Source organism: Monodelphis domestica, chromosome 2, assembly GCF_027887165.1.
Source record: "Monodelphis domestica isolate mMonDom1 chromosome 2, mMonDom1.pri, whole genome shotgun sequence".
NCBI lineage: Eukaryota > Metazoa > Chordata > Mammalia > Didelphimorphia > Didelphidae > Monodelphis > Monodelphis domestica.
The window spans coordinates 179870999-179897713 of NC_077228.1; the positions used below are offsets into that span (position 1 = coordinate 179870999).

At 42.1% G+C, this 26715-nt stretch overlaps 1 protein-coding gene across 6 annotated transcripts in view; it reads right to left on the reverse strand.

The window, feature by feature from the left end:
- The window catches only part of YPEL2 (yippee like 2), a 128989-nt gene that overhangs the window by 31169 nt on the left and 71105 nt on the right, over positions 1–26715 (reverse strand). For 5 of the 6 annotated variants that reach the window (XR_001628002.2, XM_007481790.3, XM_007481791.3 and 2 more), the window contains one exon: positions 16524–16839. Coding sequence is in view for 5 of the 6 variants with exons in the window: in XM_007481790.3 (XP_007481852.1) it covers positions 16524–16839 (316 nt within the window). In the remaining variant the exon portion in view is untranslated. Of the gene's footprint in view, positions 1–16523; positions 16840–22388; positions 22677–26715 lie in introns of those variants that run through there. The other variant, XM_056816493.1, reaches the window with a different exon arrangement.

Genomic DNA, 26715 nt, shown 5'->3' on the forward strand with positions numbered 1-26715 from the left:
CACTTACACTGGAGTTTGGCACCAGTCCTGTGTCCCAGATTTCTCAGACCTTATCTTATCTCTCTTTCCTCAAGTATTTACTCAGCATGGACTACCCCAGGACCCAACTCAGACCAGACTGTTTGTTTGTTTTTTAAATAGGACAACAAAACAGAGGGAAAACTCTCCTCCCTCCAGTTATGACCTTGCCTTAGTCTCTCTCCTGAGGAAGGAAACGGGCCAAGAGATGTGGTTAGAAGATTTAACACCAAGCAGATCACCTAATCTTGACTCCACGACCTTCTGGTTTCTGCTGCATGGCAAAGGACACCTATAAAAGTGTCTTAACCTCTATAAACAAGTTGCAAAAAAAGAATTCTTCTTGGGACTTTCTCAAAACTTACAGAACAAGGTCGACCAATGAATGGGCTTTCTCCAAGCAATGCAAGAAAGCCAAGCAAAATTTGTCCCAAAAGGCACTTTGAACTACTATGCCTCCTCCCTGGGGAAGGTTCTATCTCAACACACTTCTTCTGAGCCACACCAAAGGAGAAATCCATCAAGACTGTAAGCTCTGAAGAAACCCCAAAATCATTTTTGTAGGCTAGGCCAACCCATGCTGACACAGCATGGGGAAAGGACACTTAGTTGAGACAAACAAGGACAGGAAGGATTTTGTATTTGTATTCCTTTGACAATTACTAATTAACACAAAAATGAAATGTAAATAACATGGGAGACAGAGTGGTACCAAGGAAAGGGTCCCCCTAGATTTTAGAGTAAGAGGATCTGAGTTTGAACTCCAGCTGTCCATTATACCTGTGTGATATCTCTCTGGACTAGTTGACTAAGTCAACCCTGAACTCTTATAATCTTATGAGCACATAACATCTTTAATTATATGAAGTATATTTTGTTGCAAAGCAGTCCTCTTCTTCCCCTTGACTTTCATGCCATAACTCCTAATGTTCTGACCCTGATCCCTGATATGGGAAAAGTGAAGATGGTTTAACCCTGCTAAGGGAGCTGTGTGGCCTTTGTGTGCCCTAAGTATGGATAACCCTTTCTTAGAAAGGAGTCATAAGTCATCTTGAGTTCAAAACTGGCCTCCAATACTGGCAAGGCACTTAACCTGTTTACCTCAGTTTCCTCGTCTGGAGAAGGAAATGGCAAACCACTACAGTCAAGAAAACACCAAATGGAGATGTGTGCCTGAGCAACAAATTGGAATGCCTCTTCCTATACATATAGCAAAACTATCCCCAAATAATTCCAAGTTTTGGTGTTACGATGAATACTTTAGAAGAACCCTCTCTGAGGCGTTAAAGCAAATCATACTGACCCCACTCCTATATGTAAAAAACATTTTAATGAACAACAAGGCCAACTCATAAAAGGGAAATTTGAAAGTTGGTTGGTGACGCTGAAGGGTCATGAAATGGAAAAGGATATTAGAACTAGGAGACGGTGGTTTATGGGAGGAAGGCTAATGAGTACATTACAAGGCTGAATGAGAATCTGCAAATATGTGACTACGATGGAGGCAGTGTAGTACAGTGAGTGGATAGTGTGCTAGTCTTGGATCCAGGCAGTCTTGGATGTGAATGCCCTCCACACACCTTAGCAATGTCTCTGTGACCCTCGGTCAAGCCATTTCAGTTCTCTTGGGCTTCAGTTTCTTTCAGTCAAGTGAAGATAAGAATGCCTTTGGCTGGAAGACTCATGTAAGAAATATACAAAAGCCTCTTACAAATCTTTAAGAACTATATAAATAACAAGACAGGGGTGATGATGATGATGATTCTGAGAGCTGGCCATGAGTCAGGAAGACCAGTGTTCAAGTTCCACCTCTGATACACATTGGCTGTCCTGCTCTAGGAAAATCTCTTTTTCTCAGTAAGTCTCTCAGGCTAGAGTTCAATAAAGCTAGAACTTTTTACCTGGGTCCTCTAGCCCCCTAGGAGACCATGGATAGACTTGAGGGTTATATGAATTAAAAAAAAAATATTTTGATAAGTCCATTTCAATATGTGGTTTCCCTTGTAATCCTATGCATTTAAAAAAAATATTCTGGGGGCAGCTGGGTAGCTCAGTGGATTGAGAGCCAAGCCTAGAGATGGGAAGTCCTAAGTTCAAATCTGGCCTCAGACACGTCCTAGCTGTGTGACCCTGGTCAAGTCACTTAACCACTGCCTAGCCCTTACTGCTCCTTCTATCTTGGAATCAATTCAGAGTATTGATTCCAAGACAGAAGAGGGTTTAAAAAATATATTCTGAGACTTTCTTGGGTCTATAGGCTTTACACTGCCAAAGGGGATCCATGATACAAAAAAACCAAATCAATAAATGAAGAACTCCTACAGTCAACATAGTTTCTCTCTCTATCAGAGATTGCTACACTGTACCAGTGAAATCACAGGTGTGATACAAAATGATGTTACAGGTTTGTTGAAAGCACCAGCCAATCAGGCTTGTTCTCTCCCAACTGGCTACCACCATCCATCCAGCTTCCCTAGCCGCTGTCAGGAGTTCAGCAGGTGGAGGTGGGAAGTAGTGACTAGAAAGAGGTACAAATTCTTGGATATTAACAATGAAAAAAGACAGACTCTAATTCCTGGAGGGATGTGGCTTAAACTCCTCTCCTTGGCCCTATCCCAGCTTCTCAGTGGCTACAGGAATCAGGATGGGGGAAAGGCATAAAAAGCAACTGAGACAGTTACGTCTTTTGGATGATGAAATGGCACCTTTCCATGAAAGAAGAACCTGCTCATCACTGACATGGAGAGTGAGTGATACTCTCCCCATTGCGGCTACAGTTTCCAGAGAAGGCCTCAGGAACTCACTTTAGGCTGCCTAGACCACCTGTATTAGTCTAGCTCCACATTTCTGTAGTGCGTTATTAAGGAGACCAAAACCAGTGACCAAAATTACTGGGAGGGAAGCCACTGACGTGGGGGAAGGATGGCAGTTTTCTTCATTATATGTTAGTGTTCCTTTAGACCAACTAAAGCCCCAGAGAGGGGAGATGACTGAATGAAGAAGTTCCCACAACTATTATTTAATTGTTTCCAGAACACAGATGGTCCCCTAAGAATCGAAGGGCCCACACAGGGGTGAGGAAACACAGGCATTACTACCAGGAATGGCAGCTCTGATCTTAGCTCTGGGTTAGAATTCCACCACAGGCCCTTATACTAACTTTGTGATGAGGGGCAAGTTACACAATCCCTTGGATCCTCAGTTATCTCATTTATTAAATGGGAATACCAACTGGAACATTTTCTTTTATCAGGATAATATGAAGAAAGTGCATCACAAGCCTTAAAAATGCCACAGAAAGGACTTTTACCAAAATCATTCTAAGAAAATCTGTAAGAAAAAGTTATCAAGGGGGCAGCTAGGTAGCTCAGTGGATTGAGAGCCAGACCTAGAGACCAGAGGTCCTAGGTTCAAATCTGGCCTCAGACACTTCCCAGCTGTGTGATCCTGGGCAAGTCACTTAACTCCCATTGCCTAGCCCTTCCTTACCTTCCATATTGGAATCAATACTGTGTTGATTCCAAGACGGAAGGTAAGGGTTTAAAAAAAAAAGGAGAGAGAAAAGAAAAAGTTACCAAGTTAAGAAACAAAAAGAGAGCAAGCAAATGTTCCCATGGAAATATAAGCCACAAAAATCATCCTGTTACTGCTACCTATGCACAGAATGTATTGCCTGTTGTCAAAGTTTTGTTTTGTTTAGTGAATCCTCAAATTAAATCCTTTTTCCTGGACAGCAAGTAGGCTTTGCAGAGGAAGTTTAATCCTGCTAAATTTTCTCAACCCCATGAAGGAACCCAGGCCAGGAGGTAAGCCAAGATCTCATAAAGCAAAATTACAGAATTTCAGTATCTGAGAATCTGAAAGGAACTTAATGGTAATTAAGTCAGTCAATCAACAAGCATTTATTAAGTGCCTACTATGTCAGGCGCTTGTGTTAGGTTTGCCAAGATTAAAAAAAAAAAACAGTGCTGTTCCTGCCCTCAAAAAGCTTAAATTCTGCCATTCTGTCGACCAATTCATGCCCACAGAGGAATCCCCTCTACAAATGCCAAAAAGTAATCATCCAGCCTTTGCTTTAAGATCTCCAGGGAGAGAGGCAACTAGATGGCTCAGTGGATAGTAATCGAGGCCTAAAGATGGGAGAGCCTGGGGGTTCAAATCTGACCTCAAATACTTCTTAGCCGTGTGATCCTAGGCAAGTCACTTAACCCCCATTGCCTAACCCTAACCATTCTTCTGCCTTGGAACCACTACATGGTATTGATTCTAAAACAGAAATAAGGGTTTAAAAAAAAAAGTTTTAAGACCTCCAAGGGAGGGAAAACCTACTGATTCTTGCTTCTTTTTTTTTTTTAAAACCTTACCATCAGCCTTGGAATCAATACTGTGTATTGGTTCCAAGGCAGAAGAGTGGTAAGGCAGTGGGGGTTAAGTGACTTGCCCAGGGTCACACAGCTAGGAAGTATCTGAGACCAGATTTGAACCTAGGACCTCCCATCTCTAGGCCTGGCTCTCAATCCACTGAGCTACCCAGCTGCCCCCTCATCTTTCTTCTGAAAAGCTTTTATCCATCAAACCAAAATGTGTCTCACTTATACCTAGTTCTATCCTCTTGAGGATAGGTAGAACAAATCTAATCCCTATTCTGCATACTGTGTTATTGTGATCACCATCATCCCCTCTCCTTCCTTGAGCACATTCACATGTCTTCTATTCTCCAGAATTAAGCTTTTTTAAATGCCAAATAATTTATTCTTAGTATTAAGAGGAAATAACTGCAGAGACATTGTCCAATTATCTGTGATCTTTGTTCAAGGATTCAACCACCTTAGGGCCTCTGGGGAATAAGGCAGGGGGCTCTCTACCTCTCTAGTGTGTGAATGACCAACCAATCATAGAGGAGGAAAATAGTTTGCACACTTCCCTCCCCATAATAGCTATGGGTGAGGCTTGTCTTCACTCTAAGCCCTCTCACTTCTCTATATTAAATCCCAACTTCCCTTCTTCTAAGTCTAGCATGGGGCCTATTCAGAGAAATTATGACAGTGCCACTGACTGCCTGACACCCAAAGCAGCAATTTCTCAGGTGCCATTGGGGAAAATTCCCAGATCTTACCGCTTAGAATCTCCCCACCCCCCTTCCCAGCAAGCAAAAGAACCTTTGGGAGGGCAGGATTGGGTAGAATGAGTCTCATAAGATGATCAAGCACAGAAGAGCTGTGATCTTCATTGCAGATTTCATTGTCTTTGTCCCCAAGCCCATCTCTCTTCTGAATTTCCCTTTTATTGTGCAGGAGACCACCACTCACAGTCTCCCAGGTTCTTCCCCTTTTTCTCACTCCACAAATCAAGTTTTTCATCTGGACAAATAAAAAACTGGTTTCCCTATCTCAAGTCTTTCTCCTTTAAACTATCCTCCACACAGCTGCCAAAGTGACCCTTGGACCATGTTTTGTCCCTACTCAATAAACTCCAGTGGCTCCCTATTAAATCTAGTATCAAATGTCTCATCCTCTTAAATTTTATATTTTGGTATGTTTCACAATACACATATCAAGATCCAAGCTCAAAAGAAAAATTTTAAACCTTACCATTTGTCTTAAAATTGGTACCAAGTATTGGTTCCAAGGCAGAAGAGCAGTTAAGGGCAAGGCAAACAGGAGTAAGTGTCTTGTTCAGGGTCACACAGCTAGGAAGTGTCTGAGGCCAGATCTGAACCCAGGTACTCCCATGTCTCCCAGGACTGGCTTTCTATCCACTGAGTCACCTAGCTGCCCCGAGAATGTTTTATTAATGGAATGTGTAATCCAAAAAAGCTTAGAGGACCTCCATTGTTCTGATCACCTTGTTTGGACACTCTCAGGCTTGTCAACATTTCTTCTAAAAATGAAGTGCCCAGAACTGAGTACAATATGCTAGATGTCTGTCCAGGGCAGAGCAGTGCTCTGGGGCAGCACAAGACCAAAGGACCTTTTCTGGCTGCTCTAGCACTTCAGTCTCACACTCAAATCTCTTTCACTTCTGAAAATACTACCTATACCAATCTGTCTTTTATTAATGAAAGAGCACTGTGCCAATTATTGTGGATGTAAAAAAGAGCAAATGAGATAGAAGTTATACAGTGCTTTGCAAACCTTAAAAGGGTTATAAAAATATTCTCTCCTTTTGTAACTGTTTAAGGAAAAGGTCCTTGACCTTCCAAGAACTTACAATCTAATTGGAGGAAGAGAGGAGACCTAAATACACGAAACTATTAAGCAATGAGACATAAATAGTACAAAAGGCATCAAGGTAACACATGATTAATTGCCAAATGAACAATATAGGCAAGTGATGTAAGATTTCAGATAGGAGAGTGATCGTGATATAGAGACATAGCTGGAAGGGACCTTGGAGTCTATCCTGTACAATCCCTTCATGTTTCATCTGAAAAGACCGAAGAATGGAGAAGTGGAACTGCCTCTAGAATAGAGGGAAGGCTTTCTGGAGGAGGCAATATTTGCACTGAGTCTTTAAGGAGTTCCCATTCAATGTTAGCTCTATGAGTGGGATTTTGAAAGGCAGAAAAGGAAGGAGAGGGAGGGATACTCCAACTACAGGAGTGTAGCAAAATCAAAAGAAGGAAAAGAAATGTAACTCCATTTGTCTACAAGAAGCCTACCTAAAGACTATCACTATTGGTAGAAGTACTAACAACACACAAGCAGAAACATTAAATTCCTTTTCTTCCTGGTTTCAGACCTGTAGCTCAAGAGGACTTATTCTTATTCTAGGGATGCTCCCTTCCTGAGAAGCTTAGCCATTTGGAAACCAGAGCAAATTCACCTCCCCTAAGCAGATGCCCTTCCTGGAACTTCTTCCTTTTCTTGTTCAGAGAGAATTCTTTGGGTTATCCGTGTTGGAAAATACCTCATAGAGTATTTATTTGCCCATGATTGTGAACAGATGTGACCCCAATTAATGGCACCAGGAAGGGCTTCTTTCTCAATTTTCATAATTATCATCATGGGCACTGGGTCAGCTATGTGAGACAAATATACATCTTGAAACCTCATCCTTAGATCCTGATGCCCTCCTCGCATCCAAGTGAAGAAGTTTCCTGACTACAGGCATTTACAAACCCCCGAGTTCATTCTTAGGGCATATTTTAGAGATGGAAATCAACATTTCTTTTTTGGTATTCAAAGCGACCAAAGAAAGGATCATATTTGAACAGTCTCATGCTCCAGTGGTCTGCAGGCTGCAGCAAAAACACAAAGATGATTCACCAGCCTTTGTCCCTGGCAGCTCCCTGGATAATAAATTGAGGAGTGATTTTCTTTCTGCCCAGATCATTAATTTTCACATGGAGAGAGAGCCGCCATGGGACAGATCTTGCCTCCCACCAAAAAGGAAAATAGAAAGTGACTTTCAAAATCCCTTCCAATAATGAGTTGTCCTGAATTCGTGTCAATCAAATCAATACATGAGAATTTCTTAGGTGCCATATATGCTAAGCACTTGGCAGACAGTAACAAAGGAAATTGTTCCTTCCCTTGAGGAACTTACATTCTACTAGGGGGAACCCATATAGGGAGAAATTATTTCAGACTGAACAGTGCCTGTAACCATTTCCCTAATTAGATGGCAATAAGCCTTTACCAAGGGGCTACATGTCTAGAAGATGAAACCAGCAATAGCTGAGAAGATTCATTGAGAGCTAGTGTTCCTCACCTCCTCCCATTAACCGTATTCCCTGAAGAACCTGGGAATCCAGTTCTGCTGGCCTTACCATGAACTAATAACCATGACTATTCTTCACTTCACTCAACTTAGTGGCTACATTCAGCCACTAAGTCAGATACTTCTGGGGACTATGAGATTGTCCTCCTGAAGATCTGTGAAGACAACTCAAGAAAGATAAATCTCCAAGAGCCTCTTCATCTTCCTGTGATGTGTCTCCACTATCTATTGTATAACTTACGGTATATGCATATACAGTATACTATATACTGCTTTCTCTGAATCAGCAAGTGCATAAGCCAGTAGAAAGAGCAGTTTGCTTTCTTAATTACAAGTTTCATTGTTTCAAAATAAATAAAATCTTACTTTTGGTGCAAAAAAGAAAAAGAAAAGGCTGCCAGGCTCTTTTTATGGCCCTTTTCACTATGGACTAGCCGAATCTCTGTCCAATACGGAAGACAGACAGACAGACACATACACACATAGAATATTCTGCACAATCCATGTGATACTCCCACTCAAATTTTCTAGTGAATGTCAGCTAGTGGCAGTGAAGAAGACTTGAAAGAAGGTTCAAATCAGGTTACAGACTACTTATTAGCCAAGTGATCCTAGATAAGTCACATAACATCTTTCAGCTTCAGTTTCCTTATCCATAAAATGGAAATCCTAATACCAGCTCTCTAATAAACTGCTGTGAGGATCCAATGGAATAACATTTCTCTCTTGATACCCTTTTCCATTCTCTGTGGTTCCATGATCCTTAGTTTCCTAACCTGCCTCTTCTGTCCAGTCAAGCACCCTTCCAGGGCAATTCCAGAAGAGAAAGAATATGGAGCTTTGGAAGATTTGGTCCAAAAGATGAGAGGATCAAAGATTTAGAGCTGGAAAGAAACTTCTCATCCAACCACTTATCTAAATTAAGAATTTGAGAAGCCCAAATTTGAATGACTTATCCAAGGGTGATACACCGTTTAGGTAGCAAAACTAGATGAAGTCTAACCTGTGAGTATGATTATTCTCCTAAGAACATGGAAAGGTCTTATTTAGATATGACCCTCCCCCCTTCCCCAAGTTCCATGATAAAACACATTCTCCACTGTTAAGAATTACTGTTTTCAACAACACACATTAATAAATGAGCAATCTATTTTCCACATTCTGATGGGATGGTCAGTCCATCAGAAGAAAAAAACTTTTATATTTAGAAATATATTTAGAAAGCAGGTTTAGACCTTTCACAAAGCACAAATGGCACTGTATTCAGATGCTCTCAAATTTCATGTCATCAATCCTAACTCTTCTTTGATATTCCAAATTTCCAAATTCAGCTACTGGTTGGACATTTCTATCTGGATGTCTATTATCAACATTGCTCTAACATGTCCAGAATTGAAAGTGTCTTTTTTCATGTGATATATTCTTCCTTACTCACTACACTCACTACTTGACTAAAGCACCATTATCTATCTTTCCTCCTATGTTCAGAATAATCCCGGGGTCAATTGATTCTCCTTCACCTTTTGGGAGATAGAATACTATGGATCCTACCTCCATAAGCTTTCAATTCCCTCTTCTCACTAATTTCCTGTTACCACCCTAATATAGGCCCTTCATTGCCATTCTCCTAGACTACTGTAATGGCCTTCTAAAATTTTCACATCCACTCTTGCTCCCCCTACATCCTTTCCTATCACTGCACAACAATCTTTCTTGACCTAGTCATGTCATTCCTCTACTCAAAAACTATCACCCACTCAGTAATGTTCAAACTCCTTTGCCCCAAATTCATGGCCCTTTGTATTCTGGTGCCAACCTATACTTTCCAACCTTATTTCATATCGCCTCTCCTCACCTTTTTATTTTCCAGATGAATTGGACTGCTCTTATTTCTCCACATGCCCTGTGCTCTCCTGCCTTAGTATTTCTTCTTATCAGTGTGGGTCAGTGGTTTTTCCCTCCCTGTATCTAGGATGCTTTTCACCATTTAATTTCCTAGCTTCCTTTAATGCCTCTCAAATGACAGATCATCCACAGAGTTTTTCCTTATCCATAAAAGAGGTGCTGTACATCAGACCTAGAACACCATCTTACATGTTTCCAATGCTCTTATATAATCCTGAATATTTTAGTTACCTGCATTTGTAGTTTACTTCCTAGACTGTCAGCCACAGGAGGGCAAGCCTATGCCTTTATAATCAACCTTCTATATATCTCCCAGTGCCTTCAGCCCGCTATATTTGTGGAATTAATGAATTTCTGATTTTAGGATTTGTAAATGGGTCACTCTAATGTGTTCCTGGGGGGCCAGCAATACTTTAAAGGCTCTCCAAAGTTTTTCATGTAAAGTATTATAAATGGTAGAGGGAAAGGGTTCTATATATATAATCCTTTATATATATGTATAATATATATAAATTATATAATGTATAATCCCCCCAGTTTAAAGCCCTACAAAAATCCTAAATTTTCCAAACTGAATATTCCAGGTATATTGAGCTTTTTCTGCTCACTCCAGCCATTTGTCTTATTCAATGGCAGCTTTTACTGTTCTACAATTTTGAAAGCACATTTTTACAGTAGCAATTGACATTGAAGAAGCACAATTGTGAGCCATTCTTTGTGCCAACTCAAAATGCCACCTCCCTGTGCACACTCCAATATCTGGGCGATGACACTCCCTGGATAAGAGACTGGAGGATGCCTCAGCACATTCTCTAAATATTTCAGTCATCAATTCACCCTTCCCTTCCCTGTCCTCCAGAACAAAAGCAGGCTTACAATCTTGGGCAACATAGGAGGCTTTCCTAGCTCTCCCTCTCATTCTCTTCTCTTTCCAGGCTCATCTCTCCTTGGACTCAGGTTCTAAGGGAAAATTACAAAGCTACTGCAGGATCTGGCTATGGAGAGATTGTGGAGGGGGAAAGAGAACCATCTGACTTTGTGACAAGAAATCCAACTGAAAAATGTAGAGGGAACATTATGCAAGGGCATCTAAGTCTAGCAGTCATAGATGCAAGGAAAGCAGCCAGGAATCTTACTCTCTTTTCTCTGGGAATATAGCTCCCTGGAAAGACCTTGAACCCAACATTTCAGTTCTCCTCATCTCCATAATGGAGATTGGCCAAAATAATAATAAAAAGTTAGTGTAGCCATTTCCAATCTGCAGATAAAGGCTCTATTAAGAGTACAAAGTATCACTTAACTACCCAGCTTTAATCTATCAGCTTCAGCTCCCATGTCCCCCAGGACATTCTTCAAAACCAAGGAGATGAAGTCAAGACTGGGAAAGTAAAACATATTCTCCAGTGAGGCTTTCTTAAATGGAAGAGGAAAAGAAAAAAAAATCATGAAAATAAAGACCGTCTGTTTCTCAAGAAGACGGCTGGGAGAAACTATTCTTCCCATTAAGCGAACCTCCTAAAAAAAAAAAACCTATGGATTATTTTTTTTGCTGGAGCCAACCAAGGAACAAAATAAAGGAATCTTTGTATATTACCGACCAGTTCTACTCAAATTTTCTAAAAGGCAGAGCTTTAAAATACGCCCCCCCCCCCAATCTGTCCACCCATCCATCGATGCTAGCACTGACGAGAGCAGAGAAACTGAAGCTTGTGCTAAATTTGGCCTGTGCTTGTGAATGGACCTCTCTTTGCAGGGAAAAGGGGGAGGAAGGAGGACCAGAAGCCAGCAAAGTCTGGGTTCCAAGAGTACAAGGGGCTGGAACAGCACTAGGGTAAGGTGATCCATGTACTCCACCCAGGCTCATTCACTCAGCATTCAGGCTTGCATCCCCCAAAGTCTCAAGGTCACTGCCAGATCCTATAGCCAAGATTTTTTTAAATTAAGATTTCATTTTCTCTCACAAACCTAAAATGACTTCCTTGTTCTATATATGGGAGAAAAAAAGACACTGGAAAGAAGACATCACAAGATAATGCCAGACCCATTTCCTAAATGTTGCCCCACTACCACATCCAGGAAGAGTAGTCCATAATCATGCCATCCCAACACACTCCAAAAAATCTGGGGATCTGATGGAAATTCTTACAAGGGATGGGGGAAAGGGAAGAGTCTTATATTCCTACCACCCCTCTCCAAGGCTTCTGGCCTGGCCTAGAGCTAAAAACCAGGTGTCAAGGCCAGTATTGTGCTTTCTTGCTCCTCCTCTATAGAAAAGTAGATTTCACATTTAGGGTTAAAGAGCTAATAGTAGTAGACCTAGGTTCAAATCCTACCTCTGGCACTCACTGCATGACCCATGGGCAAGCTCATGATTTGGAGCCTCAAATTCCCTATCTGCACTTCAAAACATTGGACTTTAGATCAAGAAGACCTTAATTCAAATTCTGCCTTAAAATTTTATTAGAGGGGGCAGCAAGGTGGCCCAGTAGATAGGGAGCTAGGCCTAAAGATGGGGAGGTTCAGATCTGACCTCAGATACTTCCTAGCTGGGTGACTCTGGGCAAGTCACTTCACCCTCATTGTTCAGCCCTTACCACTCTTCTACCATGGGACCCTGAGAAGGTAATGGTTTGGGTTTTTTTTTTTTAAACCTTTATTGGGTGAATGACTAAATCACTTAACCTTTCTGGGTGCCTCAAATTTTTTAATTTATAAAATGGAGGTTAGGATAACACCTTTCTGACAAAGACAGACTTTGTAAACTTTGTTATTGCTACTTCAAAGATTTGTGAATTTTGTTAGGGTGAGTACTGCTTTTACCAAGACAGATTTGTAAACTCTTGGTCTTCAAGAAATGCTTGGCCAAAAACTTCAGCCTACAGCCATCCTAAGCCTTTCAAGGGTGGCCCTTGGCCAAAAGTCACACCACCAGACTTATTTAATTTAATTAAGGAAAATTAATTTTGATTGTGATACTGAAATTATCTTTCTCCTTGTCCCCTCCACCCCAGGGTAACCCTCTCCCCAAGGCTATCAGATTTGTTTGTTTGTTTGTTTGTTTAGAACTCTTTGTCTTTTGATGGGGTCCTGTGGGGATTAAAGACAGAGCTGGTTTACCCTTAAATTCTGACCCTTTTGAGTACACAGGACCAGCAACTAGGTTGGCTATTATCTTCCAGGATGAAAGACCTCTCCAGTAGGGAGGTAATGAGGGAAGAGTTGAGGTCTCTAAGTCTACCTCTTCAGCCAAAATATCCACCTATGGGGACTGTCAGGCCAATCAGAAAGAAACAAAACTTCCCTTTGTAAGAATGAGTCAGTTGTGTTCTTTTTTGGGAAGGTGGGAAAAAGGATCTATTCTCTTGTTAATGGGAATTGCATGCCCCTATCAATAAGCAATATTCTTAGAGAAATGGCTTAATAGTCTTTATTGGTTAAAATCTGAAAGATACAGTAATGATGGGATTCCCCAGTGGGAAGGAGTCATTCCCACACCCACAGTCCATTCTGGTGCTCTAAGTATCAGGAAAATCAATGGTCTCCCCCCCCCCATGCCCATCCCCCTCTCCCCTGACAGTTACAGTCTGAGGAGGTGGGAGCAGGCTTGGGGTGGTTGAAAGCCACTTTAGGAGAAATGAAAGAAACAGGATCTTGAGAAAGCTAAATATGGATCCAGAATTAAATAGATTGGAGTTGAGACAACTAAAGGGCCAGGGCATTTGGAGGAAATGGAAATCTCACAATTTTATGACATGTGGCTTTGACCTAAGGGTTTCAATCCAAAGTCACAGTCACTGACCTTCTCAGGCATTTTCCTTCTCCCTGGCTGAAACAGTTATTCTAAACTGGGAAGGAGGGAATAGAATAGAGACCTACCTTTTCTAGAAAAAGTTTTAAAGGGCCAAGGGATCCTTAAAAAAATCCAAAGAGGAGCCAAGACAAGTCAAACTGTCAGAGGAGGAAGCTCCAACAGGCAAGTCTCCCTGAGGGCACTATCTGTCCACTAAAGTACTTTGAAGGCAGCAGACTCTTAATAAATGTAGGTCTAAAGGTCATCTAAAGGGGGCAGCTGGATAGCTCAATGGATTGAGAGTCAGGCCTAGAGATAGGAGATCCTAGGTTCAAAGCTGGGTGACCCTGGGCAAGTCAGTTAACCCCCATTGCCTAGCCCTTACCACTCTTCTGCCTTGGACCCAAAACATGTTATTGATTCCAAGAAGGAAGGTAAGGGTTTTTCCAAAATAAAGATAATCTAAACAAGTGAAGACAGGTAGCTAGGTGGCTCTATGGACAGAGAGCCAGACCTAGAGACTAGAGGTTTTAGGTTCAAACACTTCCTAGCTGTGTGACCCTGAGCAAGTCAACTAACCCCAATTGCCTATCCTATCCTGGATTCTAAGACAAAAGGTAAGAATTTTTAACTCCCCCCTCCAAAAAAAAGGAGCATTAGGGAGGGAGGTTCAGAGGCAACAGAAAGGAGACCAAAGAAACCAAAAGATAGACACAAGAACCTAGGTGCTACAGGAGGTACTGTAGCCAGACAGACTTTCTCACTGAAATCTGAGGTGGACCATGCTGGCTAATGGTTATAGGAATCCAGCAGGGCCTGTTTTTTCTTCCATGGAAGTACCAAAAGCTGAATCTCCAGGGCTTGATGGGAACCTCTCCAAGCAGGGGAGCTAGCTACTGCCTTGAAACTTAGATGTCAAGCTCACTGGTAACTCTAAACCCTTGGCTCAGGCCCAAAAGGGAGAGGAAAGCTGTCTACTCCAGCTGGTTCTACTCCTCTGAGATTCCTCTTGGGGGGGGAGGGGGAGGAGTCCTTGGCCATCTTTTGGGGGTCATGGACATCCCTCTTGGTAGTCTGGTGACTGGATCCTTTCAATATTTCTTTCAAAATCCTGAGGGAAATGCTAACTTTCAGTTCCAGGATAGTTCAAATAAAGATATAGTTGGTTTTAAGAGTCCCTACCCCATAATAGCCCATCATTTCCCCAGCTCTAGTGCCCACTCACATTTACTGTGCTAGGCAAGCAGTTAGGAATCTCTGCTCTCCCAGGATTAGCTGGCTCCCCTGCCTCAGCTCAGTTTAGTAAGCTGATAATTGTATCTTTATCCTGCCATGTTCTTCGATGGGTCAAGTGCAGGCCTGGGGCTGAACCTGAAGCTCAAGGTCCCCTTGCCCTAGCAGCTTAGCCCAGATGGCTCATAGTTAAGTCAAACCACAGCTCCATCCATGCTGACTCTTTGGCCCTGTAGCTGAAGACTGAGGGCATAAGTCCCTTCTCCAGTTCCCCTCCCAGTCCTCTGCCTCATGGTGGTCCCAAGATGAATCCAGGGGATTTCCCACTGACATGCCAGGAAAACCATGACTGGGTAAAATTTTTGAGAAACACTGATCACCTCCCAACCCCATAAGGGCTTAGACGGGCTTCTCCCACCCCAATAGAATGAAATGCTTTTAGAAAAAACTGTTCTGCATTCCATGAGGACCCTTATACTCCTCATTCTAAAATCCAGAAAGCTATTTCCTAGCCTGAATAACCCCTAAGGTTGAGTCTGCCTAAGGTCTGGTTCCACATTCATTGTTAGGTCTAAGCAAGGATGGGTAGAAGTGGTGGAGGGAGGAGAGTCTGCCCTCTAGGGAGAGGTGGGGAGGCTCCTGGTTGGGAAAGAAAGGTGGCTGTTATTGCTTTTGTACAGGACCAAAAGCAGCAATATTTTAGCCAGGGGTGGCTAGTTCCAAGTGGTCTAGATGTCCAGGCTAAATCCTGCTTCTGATTCTTAATACCTGTGGTCCATCTTGGGTTCCTCAACTACAAAATGAGGAGTTTAAACTAGAATGAAGTCTTTCCTGGCTCTGGATCCATGTTCCTATGACCTCGTGGTGCCATATGCCTTCACATTGTTTTTTTAACCCTTATCTTCTGTCTTGGAATCAATATAAGCAATGGTTGAAATGAAGAAGAGCAGTAAGGGCTGGGCAAGGAGGGTTAGTTAAGTCACTTGCCCAGGGTCGCACAGCTAGGAAGTATCTGAGGTCACATTTGAACCCAGAACCTCCTGGCTCTAGACCTGGTGGCGCTCTATCCACTGAGTTATCTAACTGCCCCTTAGTATCAATTCTAAAAATTAAATTATTTGCCCAGGATCACACTGCTAAGAAATGTCTGAGGACAGATTTGAACCCAGGTCCTCCCTGTCTCCAGGCTTTGAATTCTCTCCACTGTGCTACTTAGCTGCCCCTTTCATATCAGTTCAACTAGTTTCCTTTTGGCTCTCCCCAATATTGGACACTTAGTAGCTCATCTAAGTTAGAGAGGTTCTTAACCAAGGGGAAGGGCCCTGTGAACTTGTTACACACACAAAACTACATTTAAATACAATTGGCTTCCTTCATAATCCTGTGTATTTTATTTTATGTATTTAAGCATATCATTCTCTGAAGTGGTCCATAGGCATTATTATTACCAGATTGCCAAAGAAGTCCATGACACGAAACAGCTTACAGATGGCTGATCTAACCTTAAATGTGAGTGGATATCCCTGACCTTGAATGGAGCTGCCATTCCAAACCCTAGAAGGCCTGCAATGACATGTCCAGGCCTGTGGACACAGGACAGCCACATCCCATGGCCCCTAGCAGTCCAGTTTTTTTCACTGGCCCATTACACCAGTTGCCTGGTGGATGTTCAATTTCCTGAGACGTAAGTAAACCATACCAAATCCCCTCCATTCCCTGAGTGTCTCCTCAGCTAACTCTTCCGGAGGGTGAGGGGGGAAGTCAGCCTCCAAGACAGGGAGAGATCTGTCCCCTCCAGAAATATCACCCCAGAAGAGCTCCCAACAAGAGGCACACACAAAGCAGCAACACCTACCTTGGAAATGAGTTCATCGTGGTTGGCCAGGTGGGCCCTGCAATGGATACAGCTGTAGGTCCGATGGCAGGAAGGCAGATAGGCCTGAAAAGTCTTGGACCTCGTCATCTTCACCATTGGAGCCGCTGATGAATGCTGTGCAAACTCAGGGGTGGCCCAGGAGGTGCTCCCACAGGAAGGGTCGCAGGGGAAACACCGAAAGACACAGGTAAAGGCCGTGGTTTTGGCAGGTGGAGGGTGTGGGGCAGGCTCCACACACTGGCTTCGGAGGAAGGTATCACTTAGAAGCAGAGGTCCGCAGCACGCCGTCAGCAGCCTGCAGTGCCAAGAGAGGGAAGACTCATTAGCTGTGGGACCAGAGTTTCTGACTCATAGCCCAAAAGCTGTCAAAGATGCTGCCTGCATAATGAGCCAGGAGATAAGGATAGCCCAGAATCCCCCTCTAGGACCAAGAGGTCTCGCCTCTTAAATGCTCTTCTTTGTCAGTGTTGTAGAGAACCCAATACCACCACTTTTGCTGAATGATGACAAAGTCAACTACATCCAACTCACGAGCTGGAGCTACTCAGAGAGTGTCCATTAAAATCTAGCAAGCTGGGGCAGCCAGGTGACACTCAGAGCCAAACCTGGAGATGGGAGGGTTCTAGATTCAAATACGGCCTCTGGCTCTTCCTAGCTGTGTGACCCTGGGCAAGTCACTTAATTCCAATTGCCTAGCCCTTACTGCTCTTCTGCCTTAGAACCAATACTTAGTATCAACTCTAAGGTAAAGGTTTAAAAAATAAAATTTAAACAAGTTTTGAAAATCCAGTATCCTGACAGATATATGATGGATAGGCTCAGGGTATAGAATGAGACTTTTCTGGACCTGCCCAGCACAGGAATTTTTTCTTGACTTAATATACTTACTTAATATACATACTTAATACTTATACATACTTAATTATGAAAGGAAGGTGAAAAGGAGATACTGGGGGGAAATTTTTTTCTTTTTAATCTAGCAAGCTGGGTTCCAATCAAATTTGCCCCATCATGAAGGGAAAGATCAGACTTCAAAATATGCTGGGTGCCCATGGAGAATCTTCAAAGGGACCCCTTTCTTCCCCTATGCCCCAGCCTAAGGTTTAGAGCCATTGGATTCCCAACATTTACCAAAAGAATTTCTCATCCCCAAGTGTCACCTCCAGAGTCCTCTAAGAGCCCCAAAGTGTCTACCATTAAATGAGGTAATAAACCTCAAAAATAGCCTTTGCTCTTAAAATTGGGACTGGAGATTGGGGGTAGCTAGGTGGCTCAGTGGACTGAGAGCCAGGCCTAGAGCTGGGAGGTCCTGAGTTCATATCTAGCCAGACACTTTCCAGTTAGTTGTGTGGCCCCAGGCAAATCACTTCACCCCCACTGCCCAGCTCTTACCACTTGTCTGCTTTAGGTCCAATACACACTATTGGAAATGGTTTGAAAAATTGGGCCTGGGGATTGCTGAATTATTAAATTTCTTTTCTTTTTTTTAAACCCCAGCTCATGGTACAGTACACAATAACCATAGCCAAGAATTAAGAGGTCTTTACTAAATTGAACTGAGTCTAGTTGATGGCCTTAAACAGTAGAAGGCTGGTTGACCAACTTCCTTCAAAAAAGTCAATCAGTCCACAAGCATCTATTAAGCATCTATTTCTGTAGCATGCTGCCAGGCACTATGCTAAGCACTAGTGATACAAGGAAAGACAAAACCAAAGTCTCTCCCCTGAAGGCACTCACATTCTCCAACATCTGACTGTGTACATAGAAGATAGAGTATACAAGGGATTTGGGATTTTAAGCCCTTACTTTCTGGATTAGTAATCACTCCAAACAGAAGGGCTAAGCAAAGGGGATTAAGTGACTTGCCCAAAAGCTAGAAAGTGTCTAAGGTCACACTCAAACCCAGGTCCTCCTGACTACAGGCCTGGTGCTCTATCCACTATACAACCCTGGCTGCCCCAGTGTAAATGGAAACTCATTTCCCATGATGCAGCACCAGGACCTATGCAGAGAAAAAGCTTAATGACCTCGAGGCTCATGAAGAAAAAAGATTATCCACCACCATAGAGAACTGACAGTCTGAATGCAGATTGAAGCACACCATTTTTTGCTTATTTCCTCCACAATTTTTCCTCTAGTGTAAGTTATGTCTTCTCTCACAACATGAAGAATATGGAAGTATGTATTGTAGGATAATACATGTACAACCCTTATCATTATTACCTGCCATCTTGGGGCTAGGGAGAAGATTGGGAGAGGGGGGAAAAAAACCCATGGATCACAAAAAGTCAACAATTATTTGAAATTCTATCAACATGTACCCTGGAAAAATATTTTTTTTGATAAATAAAAGACAAGCTTAATAAACATTTGTTATACCCAAATCCTTCTGGGGGCAGTTTCTGAAGAAGACTGTCTTCTCTGCCCTCCCTGGTCAGTGTGGACATATTGGACAGAAGTCAAACACCTAACCCTGTGAAGCTGTATCTCTTCCACTAGCAGCTGCCTATACTTAGAACGTGTGCTCTCCCCAGGGCAGTCTTGGGCCATTGTGTGATGGCCAGGAGATCAATGGAGGCCTCCTTCGAAGAGAGCAGAGGGAGAGGTCCACAAGTTCTAAGCCCACCCTCAGACTTACTCAGCTGTTGCAGGGCCTGTTTATTCCCTGGGCTTCTTTCACTGGGGGTGCTCCCACTCGCCTACCTCCCAGAAGAGCTGTGAGTGTTAATTAACGCTTGCATCATGCTTTGAAGATAAAATTATTTAGAGAGATGGGGGAGGAAGACAAACAAAATCAAGTCTTCTCTTACTGGATTATATCTGGGATCCATCTGGCTTTTCAGAGTAGAAAAGGCACTATTCTCCTTTTTTACCACTTTTGAAGTGAATCTTCTGGGTCCTGCCCACTTCTTTCACCCCAAAGCCTTGGAGAAAGTAGTCACCCAAAACCCCCATTTTCACCCAGATAATAACGATAATAATGATGATGATGATAGTACCCTACTTAAAGGCTTTCATAGTATTTTACACATATTATCTGAGTTTTACCTTGAAACAATTTTGTAATGTGGGTACTAAAAATATATATGTATTTTTAAACCCTTACCTTCTGTCTAGAATCAATACTAAGTATCAGTTCCAAGGCAGAAGAAAGGTAAAGACTAAGCAACTAAGGTTATACAAATATTTCTAATGCCATTTTCCATGAGGAAAGTGAAGACCAGAGATATTAAATGACTTTCCCAGGTCAGGAATGGGATTCAAATCCAAGTCTCATCTGATTCCAAACTCCAATATCCATCTAGAGTATTAATTGAATTAATAGTCAGGTTTAAGGTACCAAAACCCTGATTCAAGAGAGAATTTCTTAGGTCTTGATCAATGACACATTTAAAACCCAGTAGAATTGGATGTCAACTATAGGAGGGGTTGCGGGAGGGAAGAGAAAGAACATAAATCTTGTAACCATGGGAAAATATTCTAAATTAAATAATTAAATAAAAAAATTTTTTTAAGTAAATAAAATTTAAGAGTGAGAATTTCTCTTCTGTGGGCACTGCGCCAAGAAAACCTTTGTTCTGACTAGATTAAAGTGGAGACATTCAGCTTTTGCAGAATGGACCTAGAGTAGGCATGGCTGCATGACAACGTCCAGGGCACAGTATGTGCTCTCCCCATCCAACCCCCATATTTTTAATCCAGGGTAAAATCAAGTTGAAATGAACATGGAAGAGAAGTTATCACAAATGGACAGTGTGCAGCTTGAAGGAACATGGGATAGGGAGGGAAGATGAGAGAGAAGGGTCAGTGCTAGCCACCTTGCTTTGGTGGCAGGCACAGAGCCATTTGAGGATGCCCAGGGGGAAGGCCCAGGACAGGGAGCATGCTGAGGACTGTCCAATAGCTGCTACAATGTTTCCTCTCCTCAGAAGGCAGCCTCAGATCATTTTTTGGTATGAAAACATCTGAAAGGAGAAGATCCTTCAAGCACTCCCAATTTCCCTGTCACTGTCTGAGTTGTCAATCAGGATCAAGGGCAAGCCAGCAAGGTTCTATATTAACATTGCAGTTGGGTTAACTTGGTCAGTCAACAACAATGGCGAAAACAGTGGTCTTCTTACCCTGTATTTTAATGTGCCCTCATGATGATGAGGCCCCTTTCAGTATAGAATCATTGGCTTTTGAAATTTTAGCCATGATCTCCCTAGTCTAACCCTCTCATCTTTCAGAAAGTGACTTGCTCATGTCACACAGACAACAAATAGAAAAACCAAGATTCTCAGACTCAGGTCTTCTGACTAGTTATTATGCCACATGGGAACAAAATGTTTGCCTAAGGTCACATTTGATGTCCTACATAAGTCACCATCCAGCCACTGGATTGTACAGGTCCTTCCCTTCTTTCTCAGCCCCCTCATTCCCCAAAGCACAGAGTCCAGTTAGTCATACCCAACCTAACAGCTCTGGGTTTACCACTGATGGAAGGATAATCTTTGGAGTTAGAAATGAACCACTCTGGGTCAGTCATTATGAAAACATGAAATGTCAATGGTAGAAAGAACCCAATAACCCACTTAGGGTTTCCCACCCATGAAAACCTGAAAATGCAGCTCAGGACAGAGCTCCCAGACAAAAGTCTGTAGAAGCCTGGTAAGAAGCAGGAGCAGAAGGCAAACAGCGTCTCCTGGTACCAAAGGCTGAAGCCCAGTCTTGATGGGAGAAGGCAGGGCAGAAAGGAGGACAAGTTCTGACCCCAGCCACCCCACCCCCCCCCATCCTGTGCAAACATTGTGGGAGGAAAAAAAAACAAGTCCCTGGCTGCCAGTCTGGGTTTATACAGCAGCTGCAGAGTCTGTTTTCTTATCCATACAGGGCAGTTTCCAAATTATGCATTTACCAGGAACAGGATCATTTCTTCTTTCACTTCTGTTCAGAAGAAAGGGGGCAGAGAGACGAATAGGAAGAAAGATTCTGGTTTTGCTCAACCCTGGGTCCTTTTCATATCTTCTGTGTAAAATATGGTCAATGGGCATAGGTCTGCAGATGGATGAACACACACATATCACCTCATTGCAGTATTGAACAAAAACAACTAAGGGCCAAAGGTACTAAAAGTCACCCAGGAGTCCTCCTGAGAGAGGAAGCCAGAAAAGCTCCTTTAAGAGGCTGAGGGAGATTCTCAACTTGGCTTTCTGCCATCTTGTTTGCACTTCTCTTTGAGGGTGGGAACAGGTAGCTTGTTGTTGAAAGGAAAGATAGCTACTGTCCCAGGTGTGTGAGAAGGAAGAGAGGAAGGGGGAAGGAGAGACTGGCACGAGAGAATACAGAGAAGGCCTCCAAAGCTAAGATGAAAGGAGAGATTAGAGTAAAAAAAGACAAGCTTTAAGTAGGAAACTACTATCAGATGCACATAAAAGGTGGGGGAAACCAGACTATTTCTTCATATTTTTGCACTGGATTCTCAGGAGGAAATGGTAAATAGAAGGTTTGGAGGGAAGGGAAAAAAGGAGAATGATGTTGGGGGGTCCAAAAGATCCTTGGACAAAGACTATTTCTAACTCACTATAAGCTTTAAACCATCTGGGTCTTTTGTGGTCCATAAAAGAGGGACATGGGCTTTGGTGAAGCCTAGATGATTTCCAACTAATCAAATAATAAGGTCAATATTTAAAAACCTCAGAGCACATGTACAAATTAAATACTATTTTAAGTAAAGTAATAATCTATCACTGTGAAAATTAAAGAAAGATGTGCTACCACCAACAGCTGACTCCCTCTTATCAGCAAAGGAGAGAGAAGTAAAGATGTAAAATATTATTATTAAAAACAAGGAACTTGGCCAACCTCTCAAGGGTAAAGTCCACCAGCAGCACACCCCAAACCTTGCCAACATATGTGGCCAAAACTCCTTCACCCAGACAGATGTCTTTTCCTGAATGAGCCACAACAGCATCTGGAAACCAAAACAGGAAAAGCCAATGATCTCAACCCAGAAGAACCATTTCATCCTGGCAGGCCAAGGGTTCTATGGGCTAATGCAAAGCTTTCCACACCTCACACTACCAGGTCCAAAACCAAACCCATTATTCTTCACATGAGCCACCATGTTGGAATTGTGGGAATGTTTCCAAGCAAGCCTTCACCATGATAAAGGTAGCAGGACTGGGAGGATCTATTCTGGTGGTAAAAAATTTAATGACACAGTAAACCACAAGACAATCAAACTCATTCCTTGAACATTCAATTTGGATTTGGGGGAGCAGGGTGGAGGATATTTTTTAAAAAGCACTTCTTCCCTCTAAGCCCCATTCCTGCCTCCAAAACCAGGCTGGCTTTAACTATAGGGAGACAGTGAAAAAAGATGATATAATATCAGCAGCAATCCATATAGACAGGTAATCAGTCCTTAAGAGCTGGTAAGAGGTACAGAAGACACCAGGGTGGATCCATCCACCTCATATGGCACCAGGACTCCCCAGGCAGCAGGTTGACCTTTGTAACAATTCCCCTTTGAGACTTCCTTAAATTCTTGCTTTGCAGGGGAAGTGGCTGGAGTTCAGAAGTGGAAATCAGGCTCTGAGTTTTGCTATACATAATCTGCCCCCCAACCCAACACCTTAAAGATCTTGGCTTTAAAAGACAAGCTCCAAACTTTTCCCTTAAAGCAGTTCTCCTAGCAAATTAGACAATTGTGATAACCTCTTCTTGTCTACCTTTGAAACAAAATCTAGCATCATTTCTAGCACTTGCCTTATAGGGTTGCTGTGATCAAATGAAATAACTTTTGCAAAGCACTTTTTTAAAATGATGAATGAAGACTAGCTTTCTCCACACAGGAAAGAGGAAAGTTGATTTCTTCCAAAGAAAGCAGCCAAAGAGGATTTGAATTAGATGGTCTCTAAGGTTCTTTCCTATCTCTAAATCTATGATCCCATGTTTCTAATGATCTCATCTTAAAGAACTAATCCAAGGGGCAGCTAGGTGGCTCAATGGATTGAGAGTCAGGCCTAGAGTCAGGATGTCTTGGGTCCAAATCTGGTCTCAAGATTCCTTCTTTTCTCACACTTCCTAGCTATGTGACAAAAGTCACTTAACCTATTGCCTAGCCCTTATTACTTATTACTTATGTTACAATATACAGTATTGATTCTAAGATGGAAGATAAGAGTTTAAAAAAAATTTATCTAACCAGACATACACTGTTCACCCCGAAAAAAAAACAAATCTCCATGATTCCTTTAATTCTGTACAAGGAAAACAATAGTTTTTCTAATAAAATTTATTTTAGAGCTGTGTTCAAGATAGAAGAAAGGCTATCTTTTTACGTAGTCACCCAGGAAGGCTAAACACTTATTCCATCAATGCTGCAATTGATTAAACATGCTTGGGATGCCTTTCGGGGAACTATCAGAGCCAGACTACCCAAGAAAGTCAGCCTCCTGGCATTGTAGGTATATACAAAGTGGTATTATTTCAAACTTGATCACCCACATTATATGCCAAGTTTGGCTCTGAGTGAACATGGGGCCTCTAAATGTCAAATCCACCCTTAAAGAACAAAGACATGTCACCACTAAGGACGGTACAAAGAATATGCTGCAGGCAATTTTGAAAATTCAGAAGAATTAGATGGGTCCTCAGTAATACTAATTCTAGTCCAAGATTTACAAAACCCAAAGTGTTCTTTGACCTCCCAAAATGCATGCTTTGAAGAGGACAGCACTTAGTAGGAAGTATAAGTTCCCATCTGTTGAATAAAAACAACAACAACAACAATCATATCTCATTCAGTCTCAGGCTGATGGGGGAAGCTGAAAATTTGCCAGTTTTAAAAATCTGAACCCAATCTGAACCACCAAGAAGAAATCAGAATTGAGGAAGCATTCTCCTTTATAAATCAAATGACTCTTTTCTACCTCTGATAAAAGGACTGCAATGATTTCATAAACATGTTGAGAAATTGATGAGGACTATGAGGACTCAAATTCAGGTTCTTGCCCAAAGCAGGCATCCCAACTGACAAGTTCTAGTTTGGAGAGACCTTGAATTCAGAGGTCATGAAATGTACCAGCCTGCTATGTGGCTTGGGCCAGGGGCAAGAACTCAGACTAGTCCTCTAGCAAAGGGAATTTTGCTTGTGGATGCTGGTTTGGGTTTTTGAAACATCTGTTAGCAAAGTAAGTGCATTCACCACATGGCTATTAGTTCATTCATGGCTTTGCTGGGGGCGTCCCATGTGGGGTTTGCAGCTGTCACAACATCTGCATGGAGAAGAGGCAATTCTCCTGGAGCATCCTGACTGTTTGCATCTAATTAGCTGGAAGCTGGAGTTCTGTGATGTTTAAGAGGTCACTGATTGGTTGTCTCATCAAGTGAAAAGATATTACCTGAGATTTTTCCATTGACAGTTTTAACCCCCACACTAAAACAGAGAGAAAGCTGGTTTTTGAAAATGAGTTAAGAGCCTGAAATTGAATAGCCCTCCTGGGTCAGTCTTCTTAATCTCTTTACATAAATAAATAGGTTCTACTCAGCCATTTCATTCTTTGAAATTTCTATCCCCTTTACCTGCAATGTAGTAGGTGCATAATAAATCCTTAATTGAATGGTTGATATTTTATAATGGCCCATTTTTTGCTTGATCTAGCATTTGGGTTAAATGGTGAACAGTCTTTTGACAGCCAACTATGCCTCATGGGGGCAACCGAGTCTGAATCCCCATATGTTGGTAGATTTAATATTAAGGCTAGGAGTTATGGGGGGACAATCACGTATCTTCCCTTCCATTACTAATGGAAATTTCTCTCATTGGGGCCATACTGCCCATCAAGCAACTTGACTTCTGGACCTCACATATTCTACTGATTCTATATGATTCTATATGATGCTTGGGGCATCTTCCTGAGTTTCCCATTTGCCTTGATTCTCTGGTAGGCCCTTGGGTAGGAACTGGTTGGGCCAATGAAACTTCAGGTCCCTCAGATTTCTCTTGTACATGTGAACTCAATCAACAAGCATTTGTTAAATACCTATTATGTGCAAGACATAGGCAATACAAAACATTCTAAACTCAAGGAACTTACATTCAGTAGAGAAGATTAGGTGAGTGAGAGGGAAGAGATAACATTCATACAGCATAATATAAACACAAAGCAAAAGGTTGAGGGAATCACATGGAGCTTCATAAAAAGAATTTATTTGGTTTTAGATGTAGAAGAGATATTATTGTTTAGTCCCTCTTTACTTCCAGTCCCGAACTTGGTGGTGGTAAGGTGAGTGTTTGAACTGGCTGATCTTTATTTTGTATCTTCTTTATTCCTTGATTTCTAATGATCATTAACAAATATCTTAAAATATATTTTAGTCATTTCAGTCATTTATGACTATTCATGACTCCATTTGGGGGTTTTCTTGGCAAAGATTCAGGAGTATTTTCCCATTTCCTTCTCTAACCCATTTTATAGATGGGAAAACTGAGACAAAGTTAAGTGACTTGCACAGGGTCACATAGCTACAAGGCAAGATTTGAATTCATGAAGATGAGTCTTCCTAATTCTGGCCAGTTATGCTATCCACTGACTGGGCCACTCAAGTGCCCCTAGAAAGGGATCTTAAAAGGCTATCTAGTCCAAATTTCTTATTGTAGAGATGAAGGGTAAAGTGACTTGCCCAGTCTCACTAGCTATTAAATCTCCAAATCCTGTGGTTCTATCCACTATAATCACTACCTCTTGAGTGGCATTTGAGCTAAGCTTTGAAGGAAACTCTACTGAAAGAGACTAAGGTGAGGAGAGAATGCATTTCAAGCATGAGGGACAGCCTGTACAAAGACAGGGAGATGAGAGATATAAATGTTTAACAGCAGGCAAGGTAGTTTGGTTGAGCCTAGCTAGGCAGCACTTATCTGCCTCAATTCACTTCTGTAGGAGATGTCCTACATATAAAAGATAATTATTTGTAATTAGATAAATTATATTGTGGGCAGCTAGGTGGCTCAATAGATAAGAGTGCCAGGCCCAGGGTCAGAAAGACTCATCTTCCACAGTTCAAATCTGGCTTCAGACATTTACCAGCTGTATGACCCTGGACAAGTCATTTAACCCTCTTTACCTCGTTTTGCTTAGCTGTGAAATGAGCTGGAGAAGGAAACAGCAGACCACTTGATAATCTC